This window comes from Otolemur garnettii, unplaced genomic scaffold (genome assembly GCF_000181295.1).
Source record: "Otolemur garnettii isolate 467f Iridium unplaced genomic scaffold, OtoGar3 scaffold00001, whole genome shotgun sequence".
Classification (NCBI taxonomy): Eukaryota; Metazoa; Chordata; class Mammalia; order Primates; family Galagidae; genus Otolemur; species Otolemur garnettii.
This window is the reverse complement of record NW_003852396.1, coordinates 59,484,006-59,504,994: the sequence shown is the minus strand read 5'-3', so window position 1 is coordinate 59,504,994 and position 20,989 is coordinate 59,484,006. Positions and strand designations below refer to the sequence as shown.

At 38.1% G+C, this 20,989-nt stretch overlaps 1 protein-coding gene across 1 annotated transcript; it reads right to left on the bottom strand.

The window, feature by feature from the left end:
- On the bottom strand, positions 1-20,944 carry EIF3M (eukaryotic translation initiation factor 3 subunit M; the record flags this gene model as incomplete). Its single annotated transcript, XM_003781537.2, has 9 exons — positions 20,829-20,944; positions 17,632-17,764; positions 15,142-15,280; positions 14,739-14,862; positions 14,480-14,574; positions 7,144-7,227; positions 5,521-5,620; positions 4,366-4,447; positions 1-107 (listed from the first exon to the last, which is right to left on the bottom strand). Coding segments are annotated over exons 1-9 (906 nt in total), but the record flags the coding sequence as incomplete, so codon positions are not given.
- Positions 20,945-20,989: the final 45 nt, after the last annotated feature.

Sequence of the window (20,989 nt, the reverse complement as noted above, 5' to 3'; positions counted from 1 at the left end):
TTGAAGTTCCTGCTGCATTGTATCAAAAGAAATTTCTTTATTTTCCACCGCCATTCCCATAAAGGTAAGTAATCTCATCTTTGCCATATTCTGTTCATGTAATAGGCCTAAATAACATACAGTGAAGCCTGATGAGTATCCGTATTAGTTAAGACTTGTACACTTAAATCTCACATTAAATTATGGAAGTTACTGTTTGAACATTTAGTAGAATAACTTTTCTTATATTTACAAACCATAAACTGACTTCATAATGAAGTTACAAAGTACAGTAGAATCTCTAAGATGACCATCTAAGGGATTATAACAAACTGGTCAACATATGGATGTGGTCAACATAAGGATTTAAGCCTACTGTATTGATATGTATATATATGTGGTACATACCTGGTCTGTAAAAATTAGGTCAACTTAAGGAAGTGGTCAACTATGGAGGTTCTACTATATTTAAAATAATTTTTCTTGGGAGGCCGAGGCAAGTGGATGGCTTGAGCTCAAGAGTTCAAGACCAGCTGAGCAAGAGTGAGAGTAGGTGCCTGTAGTCCCAGCTACTCAGGAGGCAGAGGCAAGATTGCTTAAGCCCAAGAGTTGGAGGTTGCTGTGAGCTATGATACCAGGGACACTCTACTGACAAAGTGAGACTCTGTCCCAAATAAATAAATAATTTCTGTATTTATTACTACTGCCATAGGTAATAGGTTCAAAGTTAAGAATGGGCTATACAACTGTTTTTAGGTCCTAAAAGTTTTATGCATTTTGTATTGTTCATAGTTAATACATTTTAGGAGACAAAATCTACAAAGTACCTTTCATTAAGAACATTTTCTATCTAGTGAATTACCCTAAGCTTTTCACCAGTAGTCTTTATTTAAACACACAGGATGTCTACTTAGCTAGCTTTTCTGTGTCAGCAGAGCTGAGCATAACATTTTCAGCTACGACAATATTCCATTTTGCTTCAGGTCACTTTGGATTTAATACATGTAAATTAAACTGACAAAATATATTTATCATTTATAGGCCAAAATAGGTAGTACTAGATAAAATTAAACAGTACTATGAACAGTGAGTGATATTTTATTCTTTATAAGGCAAAATTAAAAATTATATAAATCAAGTTTTGCACTGTAATTTTTTAAATCACAATTTATTAAGCATACAAGGAAACTTATGGAATTATCTAGTCCTGATCCTTTCACTTTAAAAAACAAAACTGGGAGGGCAGCACCTATGGCTCAAGAAAGTAGGGCGCCAGCCCCATATGCCAGGGTTGGCGGGTTCAAACCCAGCCCTGGCCAAAAAAACCCCACAAAAAACAAAAAAACTATAAAATAAAGGCCAGAAATGAAAAAAAAAGTATAAGTCCTAAACATCCAAATTCTAACCCGGTCTAAGCAGAAGCAGAATCACTGCATGTTACGTATAACTTGTGTTGATGCTAAATTAATTATAAAGACAAGTTATTAAAATTAATCTAGGATTATTTACATGTTCCTTTTCTCTAAGCTTTGAAATTTTATAAAAATCAACAAATTAAGTGACCTCTAATAATTAAGAGCCTCAAGTTTGTATTATTAAAAAAGTTAAGCACTCCATAATTTGAGATTTATAACATTCATATATTAGTGGAAGACTAGGGAAGCCCATTAATATAGGGCATGTTCATCTGTTAATTAGGTGTAATTATGATACAGGATTCCTATTTGGCACAGATTCAACAAAAACATGATCATCATAATTCAAATGAATGAGGCACACAAGTAAGTATTGCTAACCAGGTTTAATGGAAATCTACAAGCATCAAAAAATCAATTAGTGCACATTAACCCTAATTAACAAATGCAAATTAGATGCTGATTAACTTTGTGAAGCAAGAAGGTAGCAACTGGGTAACACCAGATTACATGTGGACATGTTAGGGCAATTCAGCTGACACAAGATAATGCTATTGTTGGCCCAAGTTGTCAGTGTTAATAAAAGAAAATGTTTTAACAAACTAATTGCCACCTGTGGAATCCAAACAGTTGTAACCAGACTTTCAGCTGTAATAAATATCTAATTATACATGTAAAATTAAAAATGCACACATTTAATAAACTACTTTTGGGAAAGCATATTAAACAAATTTCTAACAGAAGATCATTAATTTGCATAGATTAATGATCTATGAAATCAGAAACAGAAAGCAAATGAAAGAATCTGATTTTTGAATGGAACAATACATTAGCAATGTTATGAATTTTTTCCTGTAAGAAAACAAGTATTAAAGATTTTGTCAAAATTCCTTAACATTTCCAGTTCTATGGACATATATGGTTGTCTTTCATATGATAAAATCATAGTAACTGCTGAACCTTCTAAGATGATTTAATATACTCTTAAAATTAAAACTTATCACAGGAATGATTATCTTACATGCGAAATTCTGTCTAAAAACACTTCAAATCAATGTTTAAAGTGATTTTTAAAAATCAAATTTAAAGCCTTCAGGTTCTTGTTCTGAAAAATCAAGCCATTAAGTCAGTGAAGTATGAGTTAAAGACTTGTAGGAAGCTGCGCTTTGATAAAACTAGAATACTACCTTTAAAGAGGATGTCACAGTGTGCTGTGTCATATTTCAATTTTAAAGTTATAAAAATCTAATTTTATGGAAACATTTATTCATTACTAATATGTCAAAACCTTAATGCAGTAATAAAAAAATGTGCATCATTGAGCAATTTCTGCATTGTCACTGACCCCTGTCTTAAAATGCTGCAATATAGAAAACGCAATTTTAATGCATGCAATAGCTTATGAACCAGTGCTCCTTTGAAACAGTCAATTACACATCAATGGGGGAGTGTCAAAGTGTTAATTACTACTCCTTTTTCCTTGGTGCGTAAATAAAGAGGTTGCTGACATTAACATTCCATCACATAGCTTCATGCCACATAACAAATTAACTGGGACAGAATGTGGTTTTCTGGGTCTAGTGCACCTCGCAAAGCATTCTTTACCAACACACTTGCATCTACTTTATCTTGGTGTATTTCAAATGCCTTATTATGCATAGAATAAGTCAATCTGCCCCACTTCCAGTGGCTGCACAAAATTTACAGGTGTCAGGAATTAACGATTACAAAGTTAAGGACTAAGTTTAATCAAATTAGATTATAATTATATACCTCACCTATATCTCAAACAACCAGGAAGACCAAAAATTCAATTTTAATGTGGAAAATATGATCAACATCTAATGTATTTTGATTTTTGCCTAGTGGTAAATGAAGCACCTTACTTTCATTGTTGACTTCACTGTCAAAAAACTGGTAGTTTTAGAACATTTAAAACACGTTCAATTGCAGATTTTCTGTTTTCCCTTTGTAATTTTACTGATGTTAGAAACATGCTCCAGAACATACATTAAAATATAGAACATAAATGTGAAATGAGGTTTTGCTCAATGAGGACGACTAAGATTCGGTTCAGTCTGGGAAACATTTACTGAATTCTGATGTGCCAGATAAGAAAATTCCAGAAGATTAAAAATACTAAACTAACACTTATTACTATGCTCTCTTTAACAAACTAATTAGGATTAATGTCTTCTCTATCATATAAAATTACTGCATCTCTAATTCTTTTAATTAGCAATGCTATATACTTTTGTTAATAGAGGGCAGATATGAGAAAATCAAGCATAAAATACTATGTTATAGGGGAAAAACTGTCACAGATTCATAACTAAAACTTAGAAAAAGGCACCAAAAATGAAAATTATTATGCACCTAAGGAACAAGGTCTTCTACAAAGAAGTGACTCAAAACAATAACATTTAGTTTAATCAAATACCTTTAATCATCAAATTTTTTAAGCTTTTGAAATAAGCACTTCCAAAAGTCACCATTATGATCAAAGTATGATCCTTTCACAGTTGCTTGTCTGCTCCCTCCCCATTCCAAAACTTTAAAAACATATATATTAATGGAACTATTTCTATCTGAATCTCCTCCTGAACTTGATTCTTGCTATAACTTTACCTCAAGGAATCATGAAGAAGAAGAACCAGAGGGCCTAAAATTCAAAAAGCTCTTAAAAGAGGAAAAGAAGGTCTGAGTTATTTGTTCCATATCCCTACTTTCATTGCTGTCTGTCACAAAAGCTGTCCCTTACACTTTCTCGGTTTCTCATTCCCAGTTCATTTTAAATACTCTTTTTAACTGTTACCTCTGTTTGTGCTATTATTAACATACCACACTTATAATTAATCTACAAATAAGGCTATGACTATATCTGCTGCATTTCACAGTGCTTAACTGTTATACAGTAAGTAGCATATTTTCATCATTCTCTATCCCTCAAAGAATAAACCCCAAAACTTACCAAGTGAATCAATGAAGTCTTTATTATTCTGATAAAACTTGACATATGATGCCAATTTAGCACTCACAAAAATGGTTAAAAGCTATACAAATAAGAGACCAAAAAAAAAGATATTATCAGTTCAGAATCAAGACTTTTATACTCAAGATCTCTAAAGATAATGACAACTAACAATAAAACTCTTCATTCATTTCTTTTACTGCAGAAATATCTGATTCATCAACATACTACTCAAACCATCTGCTTTCACATGGGTCACTTTAAAAATGAAATAATAAATATAGTAAGCTCTAAATTATTTACGCTGAAAGATGGTGCTTAATGGCATAGTCCAAATGGAAATTAATCCAAAATGTATTTATTCTTGCACTTGAAAAGTATGTTCATGTTTTTAGATACCAGATTTACTGGCCAGGCACGGTGGCTCACACCTGTAATCCTAGCACTCTGAGAGGCCAAGGCAGGCGGATGGCTTGAGCTCAGGAGTTTGAGACCAGCCTGAGCAAGAGTGAGACCTCGTCTCTACTACAAATAGACAAACTAGCCAGGCATTGTGGTGGGTGCCTGTAGTCCCAGATACTCGGGAACCTGAGGCAAGAGGATTGCTCAAACCCATGAGTTTGAGGTTGCTATGAGCTATGATGACACAGCACTTTAGCCAAGGCGACAGAGAGTGCTTTCTGTTGTCTTTTAAACAAACAAACAAAAATTGATTCATCTTCCTAGTTGGGGCGGCAGACCGTAAGTCATAAAAAGAAATCTGTATTATCTAAGCCCATAATGACCATGTAAATGAGATGAAGGAAAGGGTGGAAGCACAGGACTGTGTTTAGGGGTTGAAGAACAGCTAGTCCTAAATATCTGTCTGTTCCCGATAGAAATAGTTCCTATGTTTCTGGATCTTTCCAATACTTTATTTATTTATTTATTTATTTTTTAGAGACAAAGTCTCACTTTGTTGCCCTTGGCAGAGTGTCGTGGCGTCACAGCTCACAGCAACCTCCAGCTCTTGGGCTTAGGCGATTCTCTTGCCTCAGCCTCCTAAGTAGCTGGGACCGCAATACTTTTTATCAATGCAAAGAAAAAGTACTGTTTCAGTTATTACCTAAGACTTAGGAAAAGAACATCCTTCACATTAAAGGAGAAACTACTTACGTCATGAATAAGCTCGCCTTCCAAAAACTTGACTGGTTTTAAAGTAAGAAGGTGGTCAAAAAGAAATGCGTTTGGATCTTTCAATGCTCGTACAATACACCTTAATTGGAAAACAAAAATGCTATCTCAGAGTTTTGAAATCCCAACTTTTCATGGATTTTTGCAAATCACAAAACATACATAAAATCCAATATATATAGCATTAAAAATGCTACCGGATGGAGTTAAGACAGGCCAATAAATCCATTTATCAGCTTTATCTGTTTTAGCAAAGTGAAATACAATAGATGTAGATACAAACATAGCTGGAGAGAAAGTGCCATGCAATCAAATAGTAAACAGGAGCAGCACCATATGCTAGACACCAAGTACTTTATATGCATTGTATTCCATTTATTCCTCACAACAACCTAAAAGCCACATGGTACTATTATGCCCATTTTATCGATAATGAAACAGGCTCAAAGAACAAGTAACTTGCCCAATAATAAGTACTGATTTGGGATGGTGTAAGAATTTAAATGTAGGACTGACCTCAAAGTAAAGGACCTCTACTAGCTATCCTTTTTACAAATTTCCTGTGTATAGGTCCACATGAAACAATAACCAAGTTTCATGATTTCTACTGCTCAGATTTAAAAATCTGATCCTATTCTTATTGTTACCAGTTAGATCTAAGACTGCTTAAAGCCATTATTCTTACTAGTAATGGGCTGATTTTTAGCAACCCACTAACTTTACATGCCTTAAAATTAACACAAACTGATCCAAGACTAGGTTCTGTTTCTTAGGTTGGGATCATCACCCCTATACCAACAATACCCCACAGAGTAAATACCATGCAGCTACCGTATCTTGCTGTGTATAACACACACCTACAATTTCGACCCAAACTTCCAGGAAACAACCCTCGAGAAAGTGGCTGGGAGACACATATCAGGGGAGGATAACACTCCCCTGGTAAATATGTAGATTATACCACCATGTAGATTATACCACCCTCCTACAGCCACCCACTCTGTGAAGTCTGCCCTTTCTTCTTCTCCTGGGAGCACTTGCCTCTTCGCCACACTGGGGGCCAAAGCTGCTTGGCTCATGGTAGCCAGCTAGGTCCTGGGGTATGCCCAAGGCTCTCATTCCCTTCTGGGCAGCTGGACCTTGGCCGTTGCCCTGCATGGCTATGCCCTGGCTCATCAGGCCCGCCACCGCCCCCTCTCCTGTGATTGTGGTGCTTGGTAGAGGCCACTCTGATCTGTTCCTGTGGGATCCTGGATCTTCCTGGAATGGAACCCTGGATGTCCAGCAGGTCTCGGCAGCCTGCTGGGCTCCTGCTTCTGAGCTGTACTACCCATGTATAACATGCATCCTTATTTTTCCCTCAAAAATTTGGGCAAACTATGTGCATTACATATAGCAAAATAGATATTTCACATGCAATCTATGGTTCTTCCAATACCAATTCTTCAATTTTAGTATCTACATAGAATCACCAGGGACACACAGTATCATTTAAATGGCTTTGGATCACTGGTGGTTGCAAGCATGTTTGAGTTACACAATTCAGTACTACAGCTAACTTCTAAGTTGATGACAAGCACTCATTACAGCATTATTTAACTTTACCTGTGGGCATCAACTCGAGCCTGGGAAGCATTGTCCTCTGTGTAACTTCCAAGCAATTCCACCATAACTTTTGAAGCAGCATCACTAAAAAGAACAACACTTTAGGAATGTGAAGTATTGCTACCGTCATTCATTCATTAAAAAAATTTTTTTTGAACTGGGGTCCCCTTTTGTGGTCTGGGCATGAGGATGGTGTCATCATCATAGCTCACAGAAACCTCAAACTCCTGGGCTCAAGTGATCCTCCTGCCTCAGTCTCCCAAAGTGCTAGGATTACAAGTGTGTGCCACCATACCTAGCCTAAAAGTATCTTTTTTAAGTGCCAGGTTCTATACTGATTGTGTGTGTGTGTATATATACACATATATACAATATGTGTATACATATGCACATATGCATATAATATATACACATATGCATATAATATATATACACATTATATGCATGTATATACACCACATATGCATATAATATATGTGGTGACTAAGAGAGCCATAGTCCGAGTTTGTAGGAAAAGTCACTGAATTTTCCTTTTAGTAAGAAAGACAGCTAAGGAAAAATAAGTGCTATAAAGACAACAAGTGGTGATCTAATAAAGTAACCAGGGCAAAAAACTAAAAGAGGTAGCTAGTGTGAGTAGGGAGGCTCTCTATAAAGAGAACATAGGTAAGCTGAGACCAAAAGTATACAAAATATTCTTTTATATCCTAGATCATAGAAAGGCTGGGTTCGGTAGAAGGTAGGTTAAGATAACTTTCTAGGCAAAGAGTGGAGAAAAATGTTTTACATGTCCCAGAAACTGTTAGGACAACATACACTAAGTTGGGCTAACACCAAATATTTAAATAACTCTACTTAAAAATATCCTTGGGCGGCGCCTGTGGCTGAAAGGAGTAGGGCACCGACCACATATGCCAGAGTTGGTGGGTTCAAACCTAGCCCCAGCCACAAATTGCCTAAAAATAAAAAAATCCTTCTGATTAAATTATCCTTAATTACATAGATGATCAATTTTCACTGTAGGGAAAAGGGTAAAATAATTAAATCCATTAAATGTTCATCTTCATTATTTCCTTTAAACTAATCAATCTTCACTTTGTAGAAAGTATATAGACATCTTTGATTACTAGAAAAAAAATATTGTTTTATTTTCTAAAAACACTCTTTCTCCATATCTGGACTCAACTTGGGTAAAATCAGTAGGAACTATGTCAGGCATCCTCAAACTACAGCCCTCGGGCCCCCTAAGACATTTATCTAGCCTGTCGGGTATTTTTGCCACCCATGCCTGTCCTACTTAGCAGCTGACTTGTCCCAGGGCCCGCAGGCCAACGGTCTGAGGGACAGTGAACTGGCCCCCTGTTTAAAAAGTTTTGAGGACCCCTGAATTATGTCATTTTAAACAGCTGGGAATGGTGGCTCACTCTCAGAGTGTAATCCTTGCACTCTGGGAGACTGAGGTGGGTGGACGGCATGAGCTCAAAAGTTTGAGACCAGCCTGAGCAAGAGCAAGACCTCACCTCTAAAAATTAGCCAGGCCAAGTTGTGGTGGATGCCTGTAGTCCCAGTTACTTGGGAGGCTGAGATAAGAGAATCACTTAAGCCCAAGAGTCAGAGGTTGCCGTGAGCTGTGACACCATATCATTCTACTGAGGTATACAAAGTGAAATTCTGCCACACACAAAAAAAAAAATTAAAATAAATAAAAAGTTAAGTGGTATTATAAAACTGCTTTCAAAACTAAGTTTTACTAATATATAAATATCATTATGGGCATGGCTAAACTGTAATCAGCATCTTTTTTTTTTTTTTTTGAAATGGAGCCTCAAGCTATCACCCTGGGTAGAATGCTATGGTATCATAGCTCACAGCAACCTCAAACTCCTGGGCTTAAGTGATTCTCTTGCCTCAGCCTCCCAAGTAGCTGGGACTACAGGTGCCCACCACAATGCCCGGCTATTTTTTAGTTGTAGTTGTCATTGTTGTTTGGCAGGCCTGGGCTGGACTGAACCCACCAGCTCTGGTGTATGTGGCTGGCACCTTAGCCGCTTGAGCTCTAGGCACTGAGCCTGTAATCAGCATCTTGAAGTGATATAAACAGCAGGCTTAGTGGCATATACTCATAGTCCCAGCTACGCTGGGGCTGAAGTGGGAAGATTGCTTGAGCCTAGAAGTTCAAGTCTAGCCTAGGCACACAGTAGAACCTTGTCTCTAAAAAAATTAAATAAATAAATACACAGTCATATAATTATAAAAACCCAAAGAAAAACTTTAAGAAAAACCATGTTCTACTTATTGTTAATTATTTTGTTCTATAGTGCAAACATAGATATATGTGATTTTCCAGTTTTAGCAGCCACAGTATATTTCAATCTAGTACATGTTATCAGCTAAAGAAATTGTTTGAATTCACAAAGATCAGATAAAATAATTTTTAAACTCAAAATATTAAGGATTACAAATGTTTTTGTTACATGGATACTTTGTATAGTGCTTCAAAGTCAGGGCTTTTAGTATGCCCATTGTACCTGACAGGTTAAATTTTTACCCCTCATCCGGATAAAATCATTTAAAGTACACAGCATAGTATCTGACATATAATAAGGGCTCAATTACTGGTGTTATCCTTTAAAATGCATGACACCATCTGCACTCAACACCACCAATATAAATAAAATTATGAAGGGAGCACCTATAAATGTTAAAACATACTTTCTTAACAGGAATTGTTAATTATAAATCTCAGAATTCTATTATTTGAAAGTAGAAAAAAAAATTTATGTGTACTAAAGAAGAAAACCAAATCTCAGAATGTAAATCAGCAGAACAATGTGTTTAAATATCCTCTTCCAGTTCCCCAGTGTGGGTACCATCTATCCACTCAATGCCTTTTGGGGAATTTGAGACCTAGGTCATAGGCTAAAATTCTGAGTAAGATCAGCAATCACAGGACCAAGAAAGAGTAATTTACAAAGGTATCTGAGAAGGAACAGCCAAAGAGGTTGGAGAAAAATAAGGAGACTGGTGTCATTTAAGTCAAGAGAAGACTTTCTATGAGGGAAGAGGTACAATGGTCACACTCTGCTGAGGTCAAGAAGATGAGGTTCCTTGCCCTCAGAGCCTACAACCTCACTTTTTACAAAAGGCATTAAAATGCTAGAATAAAATTAGAAGATGCTGTAAAGAGAGGCCCCTACCCTAAATATGAGATGGGTGTTTCAGGCAGAGATGAGAAATTGAGCACAGGAGACCTAATTTAGACTAGGATAGGCAAACTTTATAGATAGGGCCAGAGAGTAAATATGTTAGGTTTTACAGTTTATTTTCTGTACGACTACTTAACTTTTGGCAAAAGCAACCACAGATAATATATAAATGAATAGGCACGGACATGTACCAATAAACTTTATCAATACTGAAATTGGAATTTCATACAATGTCCACATACCAGGAAATTTTTTTTTTCCTTTTTCTTAACCATTAAAAATGTATAAATCATTCTTAGCTGTGGACCATACAAAATCTGATGCCAGCCCCTGGTCCAGACTGGAAAAGAACTTTGCACTTTCATACCTGACAAAGGTTTGCTATGTCTAGGATGTGATAAGCAAGAGGAAGGGTATGGATGTGTGAGAGAGAGACAGAGAGAGATCAAAGGAAGGTATATTTATATGCACCAAAGTTTTCGTAGTCTGCCACTATACCACTTGAAAATGCAAAAAGATTTTCATCACATTCACCATGCTAAAGCAACAGGTCAGAGCTCATGTTAGAAGGCTTTACATGCCATTTATGTTGTACCCTAAAGAAAATGAAAACTTAAAGAATAATATGCTTAAATATGTTTCTGAAAAAACTGTGGTTGCACAGTGGAGAAGTCACAGAAGACCACGTGAGAGACTGTTGTGACAATCCAGAGAAGTGATGATGACAGCTACAGAGATGTAATCACTAAAGAGGGAGAAATAACTAGGCCCGGTAAAGAAATAAAAGAGATAAGGGAGAGAAAGGTATCAAGGATGTCATGTCTCCCTTAGGCAATACTCATATGCCATTTACTGACAATGACATAGAGACTTAAGGGGCAGAAAATGATACATTCACTTTAGTCACATTGAGGTAAGGCACCTGTGGTCCCACAGCCAAGTAGCAACAGGTAGAAAATGGTTGGACATAAAGATCTGAAGCTCAGAAAAAGCCTGAGTTACAGTCATGGATTTTCATTTCACATGTAAGAGAAGCCAAGGGAACAGACAAAATGAAGTAGGGAGAGAGTAGAGAGTAAAGAAGCAAAAACTGGAGAATAACAAGGAGTAAGTCAAGAGAAGAATTTCTATAAGGAGAAAGGAATAATGGCCACACTCTGCTGAGAGATCAGGAGAAGACTATCCACTGGACTGCATCTGTTCTTAAAAATGAAGGGAGCTAAACTCAATACAAGAAATTAACTTCATCTATCAGGAAACTGGGCCTTTTATAATTACAGTGCTTTAATTTTAATCTGATTGCCTTAGGAAGTTCAAACCACCACTTCCTATTGTCTTACATCTTTGTCTCTTGTAGCTGCTGCTTTTGCCACCTTTTTTCTTTTTTAGAAATAGCCATTCATTCAACAAATATATACTGAGTGCCTATCAGTACTAGATACTATTCTAGAAAGGAAAAAAGCAAAGTCCCTGTCATCATGAAACTTATTTTCTAGTGGGGACAGACATACACTAAACATATAGTATGTGTAGTAAGTGCAAAGGAGAAATAACAACATGGGGATGGGAGAAACGCAATGAGGGAGTGGGAGTACTATCTCCTACACGGGGGGTTGGGGGGGCCAGCAAAGTCATTCCTGATGAGTAATACTCAGGCAGACTTAAGGGATGGAGCCACGTGGATATCTGGGAGAAGACTGCTCTAAGAAGAGGCACCAGCACCAAGGTACTACAGGAGGGTTCTGAGTAAAACAGAGACACAAACTTATCTTCCACATAAATACAAGAACATACTATGGGGGAACAAGGACCAAAATAGAGTCTGGTCATGAGGCTACTGTAATAATCAAAACAAGAAATGAGGCTCAGCGCCTGTGGCTCAAGTGGCTAAGGCGCCAGCCACATACACCTAAGGTGGCAGGTTCGAATCCAGCCTGAGCCCGCGAAAAACAATCACGGCTGCAATCAAAGAATAGCTGGGTGTTGTGGTGGGTGCCTGTGGTCCCAGCTACTTGGGAGGCTGAGGCAGGAGACTTACTTGAGCCCAGGATTTGGAGGTTACTGTGAGCTGTGACGCCACAGCACTCTATCCAGGGGGACAGCTTGAGGCTCTGTCTCAAAAAAAAAAAAGGAAATGATGTGGCTTAGAAGACCATCTGACAGCAACAGAGGTAGTGAGAAGTTGGTCAGTTTAGATTTATTTAGGGCTGAACAGATTTGCTGGTATATTAGACGTGGGATAGAAGACAGAGAAGTCAAGGGTGAATCCCAGGTTTTAGTCTTAAGCAATTGGAAAAATGGAAACGGCATTTCCCCAAGTTGGAGAAAACACAAGAGGTTTAGAAGCAAACATCAATGGCTTACTTTTGGATGTAAAGTCTGAGATGCTTTTTGAATGTAAGAATGGAAATGTTAAATAAGAATAGATATCTGGAGTTTGGGGAAAAAATACAAGAGGTAAAAATTTAAAATTATCAACCTATAGATGGTGTCTGAAGGTACGAGACTGAATGAGATCACCTGAGGCAGCAACACCTCTCCTTTGTGTGCCCTGAGGTAGGTCTAAGAGTATGGAAGCTGCTTTGCTGACTGGGAAACATGAATGACACAGACTGGCCTAGCAGCAAGGAGGGCAGGGATGCTAAGTGTTTGGTGGTAGACTCAACAATCAGCAACACAAATGACTGTCCCCTCCAAAAATACATTTAGCTGCCAGAAGCTTCTATAGTCACAGCAAAAAAACACAAAACAACAACATAAAATGAGTGTAATGAAGTAGGAAAGGTCCCAGGACTGAATTACTCCAGTGTTCAGTTAGGGAAGATGAGAAACGGCTAGAAAGCTGTCAGTGTCTAATGCCTCAGAATGAAAGCCAAGATCCTCCACTATCTTCTTTTATGACATGATCCAACTTTCTCAACAAAAATACACTTCCTCTTGTATAGCTTACATTACTTCATTTAAAACAACAGAAACATACTAATCTTGCTGATTCTAATACATGAACACTCCACCACTAAAAACCAGTATAAAATTTGTACAAGAAAATGAAACTGAATGTTACTTTTTCTGAAAATGTTTAACCACTATGTAAAAAGAGAAATTGAAAAACCAGTGCAAAAAAGCTAAAAGTATCCTTCATCACACAATACAGCACTAATTCCATAACTGGGCCAAACTTATCATCTGGCAGGTCCTAAAACTGGGTAAAGGCAGTCCCTGAGCTATAAACATCTGACTTACATATAACTCACACTTATGAATGGAGGTTATTCCAGGTAATAGGTAACTGTACCTGTTCTAACTTATATAAATTCAATTTAACAACAAATCTACAGAACCTATCCTATTTGTAACCATAAACAGGCCTGTATATGAAGGGTATTTTGGGGTATAAAGTTTGTTGGGTTAATGACAAGACTCAGAAACCCAAGACCTCGAGAAGCTCAACAGGTACACATTTGGTATAGTCTATTCCTTATACAGGAGACTGTGATAACTTCTGATTGGTTAAAAAAAAAAGTGATAGTACTATCCTGTACAAAGACATCAAAGCAACATCAAATAATTAGTCTCATGTTACATATAGCATTGGGATTAATAATCATACCACTTTTAGGCTCGGCACCCACAGCACAGTGGTTACGGGGCTGGCCACATACACTGAGGCTGGCAGGTTTGAACCCAGCCCAGGCCTGCTAAAAAACGACAACTGCAACAAAAAATAGCCAGGTGTTGTGGTGGGCACCTGTAGTCTCAGCTATTTTGGAAGCTGAGGCAAGAGAATTGCTGAAGCCCAAGAGTTTGAGCTTGCTGTGATCTGTGACACCATAGCACTCTACTGAGGGTGACATAGTGATACTCTGTCTCAAAACAAAAAAACAAAAAAAATACTACTTTTAGAACAAAAGCGAGTTTTGCTTTTTATATAGTTTAGAGATGAGAGAAAACTACTTTCATTTTTATAGTTATCTTTAACTTAGCAGGCAAATTTTATAGAAATAGATTTAAAGCAACTCTTTGGAGAACAAAGTAGAGCAAATTACAGGCCCTACTTGTCTTTAAAACATTCTCATCGCTTTATATTGTCTGCTGAGTTGTAAGTTGTAAGTTCGTTACTTCTGAATTACCTTTTTTTACAGTCCACAAGCGACTCATAAAGTAGTCTTAAAAGGGTGTGTTTTTTTTCAGTGGTGAGATTCCAGTCAGAAATCCATTTTCTAACCTATAGTGAGATTAACAAAAAGAGACAATCTGTAACCCAGCTAAATATATTTTCACAATTGAAAAGATAACATTTAGAATACGTGTATCTGCTACTTCAGCTACACATGTAATATAAAGGTACATTTCTTATAAACAGAACAAATATTCCACATAGTAACTCACTTGATCCAGCTCAGTCGGAATGTACTGGATGGCCCCACAAGATGCTGCCACTTTAATAAGGCTGCAATACACTGTATATCTTACAGGAGTGTTCTTGTCCATTCCATGGAAAAGGTTGCTTAGCCTGATTAAAAATAATAAAACAACATTTGAGATTAGTAGTCATGGTATTAAGTTCTGGTTACTTGCTCTCACCACAAACCTGTGGCAGGTACTATTAATAACTTCATATTCCAAAGGAAGAAACGGGGGTGCAAAAAGGTTAAATGACTTGTCCAAGGTCACAGCTAGTAAGAGCCATATCTGAGAGTCAAGTTCCAGAATTCCTGCTTTGAATCATTAAAACTTAGTGACAGGAAAATAGTCTCTTGATATACCAAGGCTTTTTCAATTCTTAACTTACAACTGTAGTCTCAGAGATGGGCGTTCACCTTCACGAAATTTGACCAGTTTTTCGCATAGGCTTTCAATCAAAGCTTCTTGCTTGTCTGGTTCCAAGATCAAGAGGAGGGATACCACGCTGTTCATCACACTTTCAACATCTACACAAGCATCGACAACACAATCAACAATGAGAGTACAATATCCAACGTGTCCTGCTTATTACGTAGTTCCAATGTTTTAATACAAAAACCATTAAACATAAGACACTTTTTCTTTTCTTTTCTTTTTTTTTTTTTTTGTGAGATAAGTCTCACTTTGCTGCCCTCAGTACAGTGCCGTGGCATCACCGCTCACAGCAACCTACAACTCTTGGGCTTAAGCAAGTCTTGCCTTAGCCTCTCGAGTAGCTGGGACTACAGGCACCTGCCACAACGCCCGGCTATTTTTTTTTTTTTTCCTAGCAGGCCAGGGCTAGGGTTCAAACCCACCAGCCCTGGTACATGTGGCCAGCGACCTACCCATTGAGCTATGGGAGCCACCGTAAGACAATTTCAAAAGATGTAATCTGTCCCCTGTAGTGCAGTTCTAGAGGATCTGTATTTTTCCTTCAATGGATGGCAACAAAAATATAGTAAGCATGAATCCAAACTAAACTAGCTCTGCTGCATAGCTAAACATTCAGAGGGTAAGTTGCATATTTTATTAAAGAGGAAGGAAACTTATCTAAGATTTGGTTTCTAACTAGTAAAATAGATCGATTTACATCTTTATTTACAGTTTACACACTTTCAATTTTCTCTGTCATGATATTTAATCATTTGGAAGTTAATGGCAATGTTTTAGGCTAGGATGCTATCTCAATTAAGGAAAACTTTTTTTTTTTTTTTGGAGACAAGAGTACCATCGTGTCATAGCTCACAGCAACCTCAAACTCCTAGGTTCCAGTGATCCTCTTGCCTCAGCCTACCAAGTAGCTGGGACTACAGGCACCCACCACAACACCTGGTTAGTTTTATTATTATTATTTATTTATTTATTTATTTTTTGAGACAGAGCCTCAAGCTGTCCCCCTGGATAGAGTGCTGTAGCATCACAACTCACAGCAACCTCCAACTCCTGGGCTCAAGTGAGTCTCCTGCCTCCGCCTCCCAAGTAGCTGGGACCACAGGTGCCCACCACAACGCCCAGCCAATTTTTTTTTTTGGTTACAGCCATCACTGTTGTTTGGCAGGCCCGGGCTGGATTCGAACCTGCCACCTTAGGTGTATGTGGCTGGCGCCTTAGACGCTTGAGCCACAGGTGCTGAGCCTAGTTTTATTATTTTTAATAGAGATGGGGGTCTCACTCTTTCCTAGGCTGGTCTTGAACTCCTGAGCTCAGGCAATCCACCCACTCTGGATTCCCAAAGTGCTAGGATTACAGGTGTGAGCCACCGTGCCCGGCCAGTTAAGGAAAACTCTGTATATACATATAGAAAAGTATTTAGAAATCTAAGTCATTAACTTTCTGGTTGGGTTACTCATTTTCAGGTATTATAAATGTTAACTATATCCCAAATTTCTTCTCTAAATTTTTTTTTAGTGTATGTGTTGCTGAAGCAAACACCCAAGTTTAAGCACCAAACCTTAACTAGAGATTTCAGGACTACTGATTTTCAAAATTTCTCATTTCATCTTAATAAGTAAGAAATAAACCTAATAATAAAATGGCTTTTGGATTACTTGAAATTATATACTATGTAGTATTAATCTAAACCTTATGAACAGGAAAGAGCATCATTTTTTTCTTTTAGTTCATTCCAAAACAATCAACATTTAATGTGTGTAATAACATTCAAGAAATAAATAAATGTGACATTAAAAAGATGTTTTCTCAAAACAAGCTCATTTTACAGGTAAAACAGATTAGATAAACTGAAAGTATGTGCAAAGATAAGATTAAACACAATAGTGTTTACACTACAGTTAACAACATATACTTCAAAAAGCTAGAAGAGAAAACTCAGAATGTTCCCAACTCAAAGATAAATGTTTGAGGTGATGGATAATCCAATTACTCTGATTCGATCATTACACATTGTATGCATACATCAAAATATCACATGTATCCCCCAAACACAACCATTATGTATCAATTTTTTAAAAAGTCTTAAGTTTTGAAGTTAAAAACATACAGATATTTGTGAGTCTGTGGGTTTTGCATCCAGTCTCAACCAACCACAGATGGAAATATTGGGTGCAGATGACAATAAAAAAATCCAGTATAACAACTATTTATGCAGCATTTACATTGTATTAGGTATTGTAAGTAATCAAGAAATGATTTAAAGTATATAGGCAGATGTGTGTGGATTATATACAAATCCAGATTGTAGTATCCACTGGGAGGTCTGGAACCAATTCCCCTCCACCCTACCTGGATACCAGCAGACAACTATATAATTGACAAGAAAATTTTAAAAGTAGATTCTTATTATTAGTGAGAAATATTAGAAAAATTTAAAACATACCTTTATCATCTTCCTTCAGACACACATCACAGGCTTCAATAATTTGAGCTAAATCTACATGAAGTCCACCTTCTGAGTTCTCTTCTGAGATCTCAGCTCCTTTAGATTTCAGATAAGCACGAAGTTCAGCAGCCTGTTGAATCAAATAGTTACTATGTATCTACAAAACAGATTATGAATGACAAAATATAAAATCTCAACCCACTCTGTCTTATTTCTGAAAAAGTAGAATGCAGATACAATATTTAACAACTACTTCAAATTATTTTATTTTTTTTGAGACAGCGCCTCAAGCTGTTGCCCTGGGTAGAGTGCTGTGGCATCACAGCTCACAGCAACCTCCAACTCCTGGGCTCAAGCGAGTCTCCTGCTTCAGCCTCTCAAGTAGCTACAGGCGCCCGCCACAACGCCCAGCTATTTTTTGGTTGCAGCCGTCTTTGTTGTTTGGAGGGCCCAGGCTGGATTTGAACCTGCCAGCTCAGGTGTATGTGGCTGGTGCCTTAGCCGCTTAAGCCACAGGCGCCGAGCCAGCTTCAAATTATTTTAAAGAATTCTCTCACCTCATCATGACTGACAACCTTATAGGAGCCCAAAGTTTTTCTCCACAAAGCCCAGTGGCGCCTTAAAATCACCACTTGCATGGATCACCCACACAATTTCTCTCATGCCTTCTGTACTGTGCTAGACTTCAGTATACAGCAAAAACCTTTCTGAAGTAACTCAAAAGTTTCCCTGGGGGGGGGGGAGGGTTGGGTAAAGAGGGCTGTTGAGAAAAAGAAATCAATCTGACTTGGTAAATTTAACTATTTTGAAAGATATGAAAATATTTTTGTACTTAAATGTATATAATAATATTCGTATCTACTAGAAAAGTTAGATACGACCTTGGCAAAAGGGTAATTATTAATTACATATTGGAGAACCTATTTGAGACAAGCATTTTGGGAGCTGCAAAGACATAATGCCTGTGAATGATTCCTTAGAACAAAATATTTATATCAAATTGAACTTCTATTATCAAAAAGTACCTTTGGATCTATAAAAAAAGTGAATAGTATCACATTCACTCATTTGGACATTTCCTACCCTTTTTTTTTTTTTTGCAATTTTTGGCTGGGGCTGGGTTTGAACCCACCACCTCCGGCATATGGGCCAGTGCCCTGCTCCTTGAGCCACAGGCGCCACCCATACTGCCTACCCTGTTTAATAAATTTTTGCAGATTTGTTACTATGGCAGCCAAACAAATGCAGGTGCTTTAAAAGATAATAAAATGAAATAGGCAGATGAAAAAATACCATTAATAAATGTACAGATATCACATTTTATAGACCAAACCAAAAGAAATCTTGCTGGAGGCCACCAAAATTTTTAAACCCAAAAATATGTTTAGTTACCTTAGAGAAGTATATTAAACCTATAGATCTGACGGTACTGTCCTTTTAGGTTAACGAGAACCCAGTAACTTCACACAGGAGTCAGTAGTATAATGAAGACTTGAAGTAAAAAAAAACTGTCAAGCATGCTTCTCTATGAAAGATGGTCCAATCAAGAAAAAAGGCATTGGTATGGCTCAGCACCAGTAGCTCAGGGGTTAGGGTGCTGGCCACTTTACATTTGGTGCTGGCAGGTTAGAACCTGGCCCGGGCCTGCTAAACAACAATGACAACTACAACAAAAAGATAGTTGGGCGATGTGGTGGGTGCCTGTAGTCCCAGCTACTTGGGAGGCTGAGGCAAGAGAATCACTTGAGCCTAAGAGTTTGAGGTTGCTGTGAGCTGTGACACCACAACACTCTACTGAGGGCGACACAGTGAGACTGTCTCAAAAAAAAGGCACTGATCCACTTTTGTATAAGCAAAGCAAACTTTTTCTAATGACCATTCAATTAACAGTTTATTGTTGTTATGTCATACTCACTGGCCACAAGGGTTGTGGAGCAGTATAAGCAAAAGAAAACAAAAGATTAAGAACTGTATTTCTTAACCAGAATCAAACTGAGAATCTGACCACTGTTAAACTCCTGAGGCAATCACATATGTTCCTATGAAAGGACTGACTAGTGTTAAACTGATGTATCACAAGAACAAAAGCATTAACTAAGAAATGACACTTTAAAATATGATAAACAACACATTTCTCCATCCACAAATTTTGGGGTACATTAAAAAAAAGGTCGAATACTTTTTCAGTAACCCAATAGCCAACTGTTGGTAACATACTTCCATTCCTATTCAGGTTATTTGTCTTTTTATACCTTCCTTTCTATCTGTTTAACTCCTTCCCTTTTTTATTTTCCCGAACTTTGTTTTTCAGGACTGTAGGACTACATTTCTACCGAGGGGGTAATAAAATCACTTCTGCAATTCTAGAATTTATCTTAGACTAGTAAACAGTAAAGACATGGAAGCCAAAATGTCCTTGTTAGTGGAGTAGCAGAAATAAACAAAAGGACAAACTTAAGACTTCACAGAATAATTTTCAGCTACACAAAGTTAAAGAATATCATTTCATATTTAGTTTAACCCCCACCAATTAAACTTTCCTTATGGGAAAAATGAGAAACACCAGCCCTGCGTACCAAGAGCAAACCCCAAATGGGAAATTTTAATATATCCAGATGGTCCAGTAGGTGTATGCCTGACAGGTGAGGGAGGAAATGACACCTTATTTTCGGGATACAGAACTCTCACCTTCGCTTTCTAGTACTAGAAAGCACTGGTCTATATATAAAATACGGTCAACGTTGCCTTTGTGATCACAGTAATGAAACGATTTTGATTTTTAGTACAAAATTATTTTCCCTAGGCTGCTTATGCCGACTACAGATTCGCCACTTCCCACTCCGGATGCGCCAGAATTTGGAGAACGGAAGTAGACTGCACTCCTCATCAGTCAAAAAGTTACGTCCTGAGAAGTGACTCCACACGGGGAGAGTCCCGACGCCGACCTGGCCGTGGAGGGTCAGGGCCCGGCTGGGAGCGCCGGCCAGCTCGCTGGTGGGAACCGAGGCCAGGAACTCGCGCCTGTGCCTCGCGGCCTCCCCACTCCCGCGTGTGGGAGACAGCTGTGGGTCTCAGCCCCGCAGCCCGCTCCGCGAGGAGGCGTCCTGCCTGCCGGCCCAGCCTCAGCAAAGGTCCCTCATGCTCCTGAGGCATCCCCAGTCCACCCTGCCGGCACGCGCAGCGGGGCAGCACACCTGGTCTTCCTCGCTGATGTCGATGAAGGCCGGGACGCTCATGGTGAAGGCCGGGGTACCGCGGACACTCCACTCGCAAACCACGCCGACCGGAAAAGGGAACTGAGCCGCGAGGCGGTGCCACACAATCGCTTCCGGGTTAACCCGCGCGGATCCTGGAG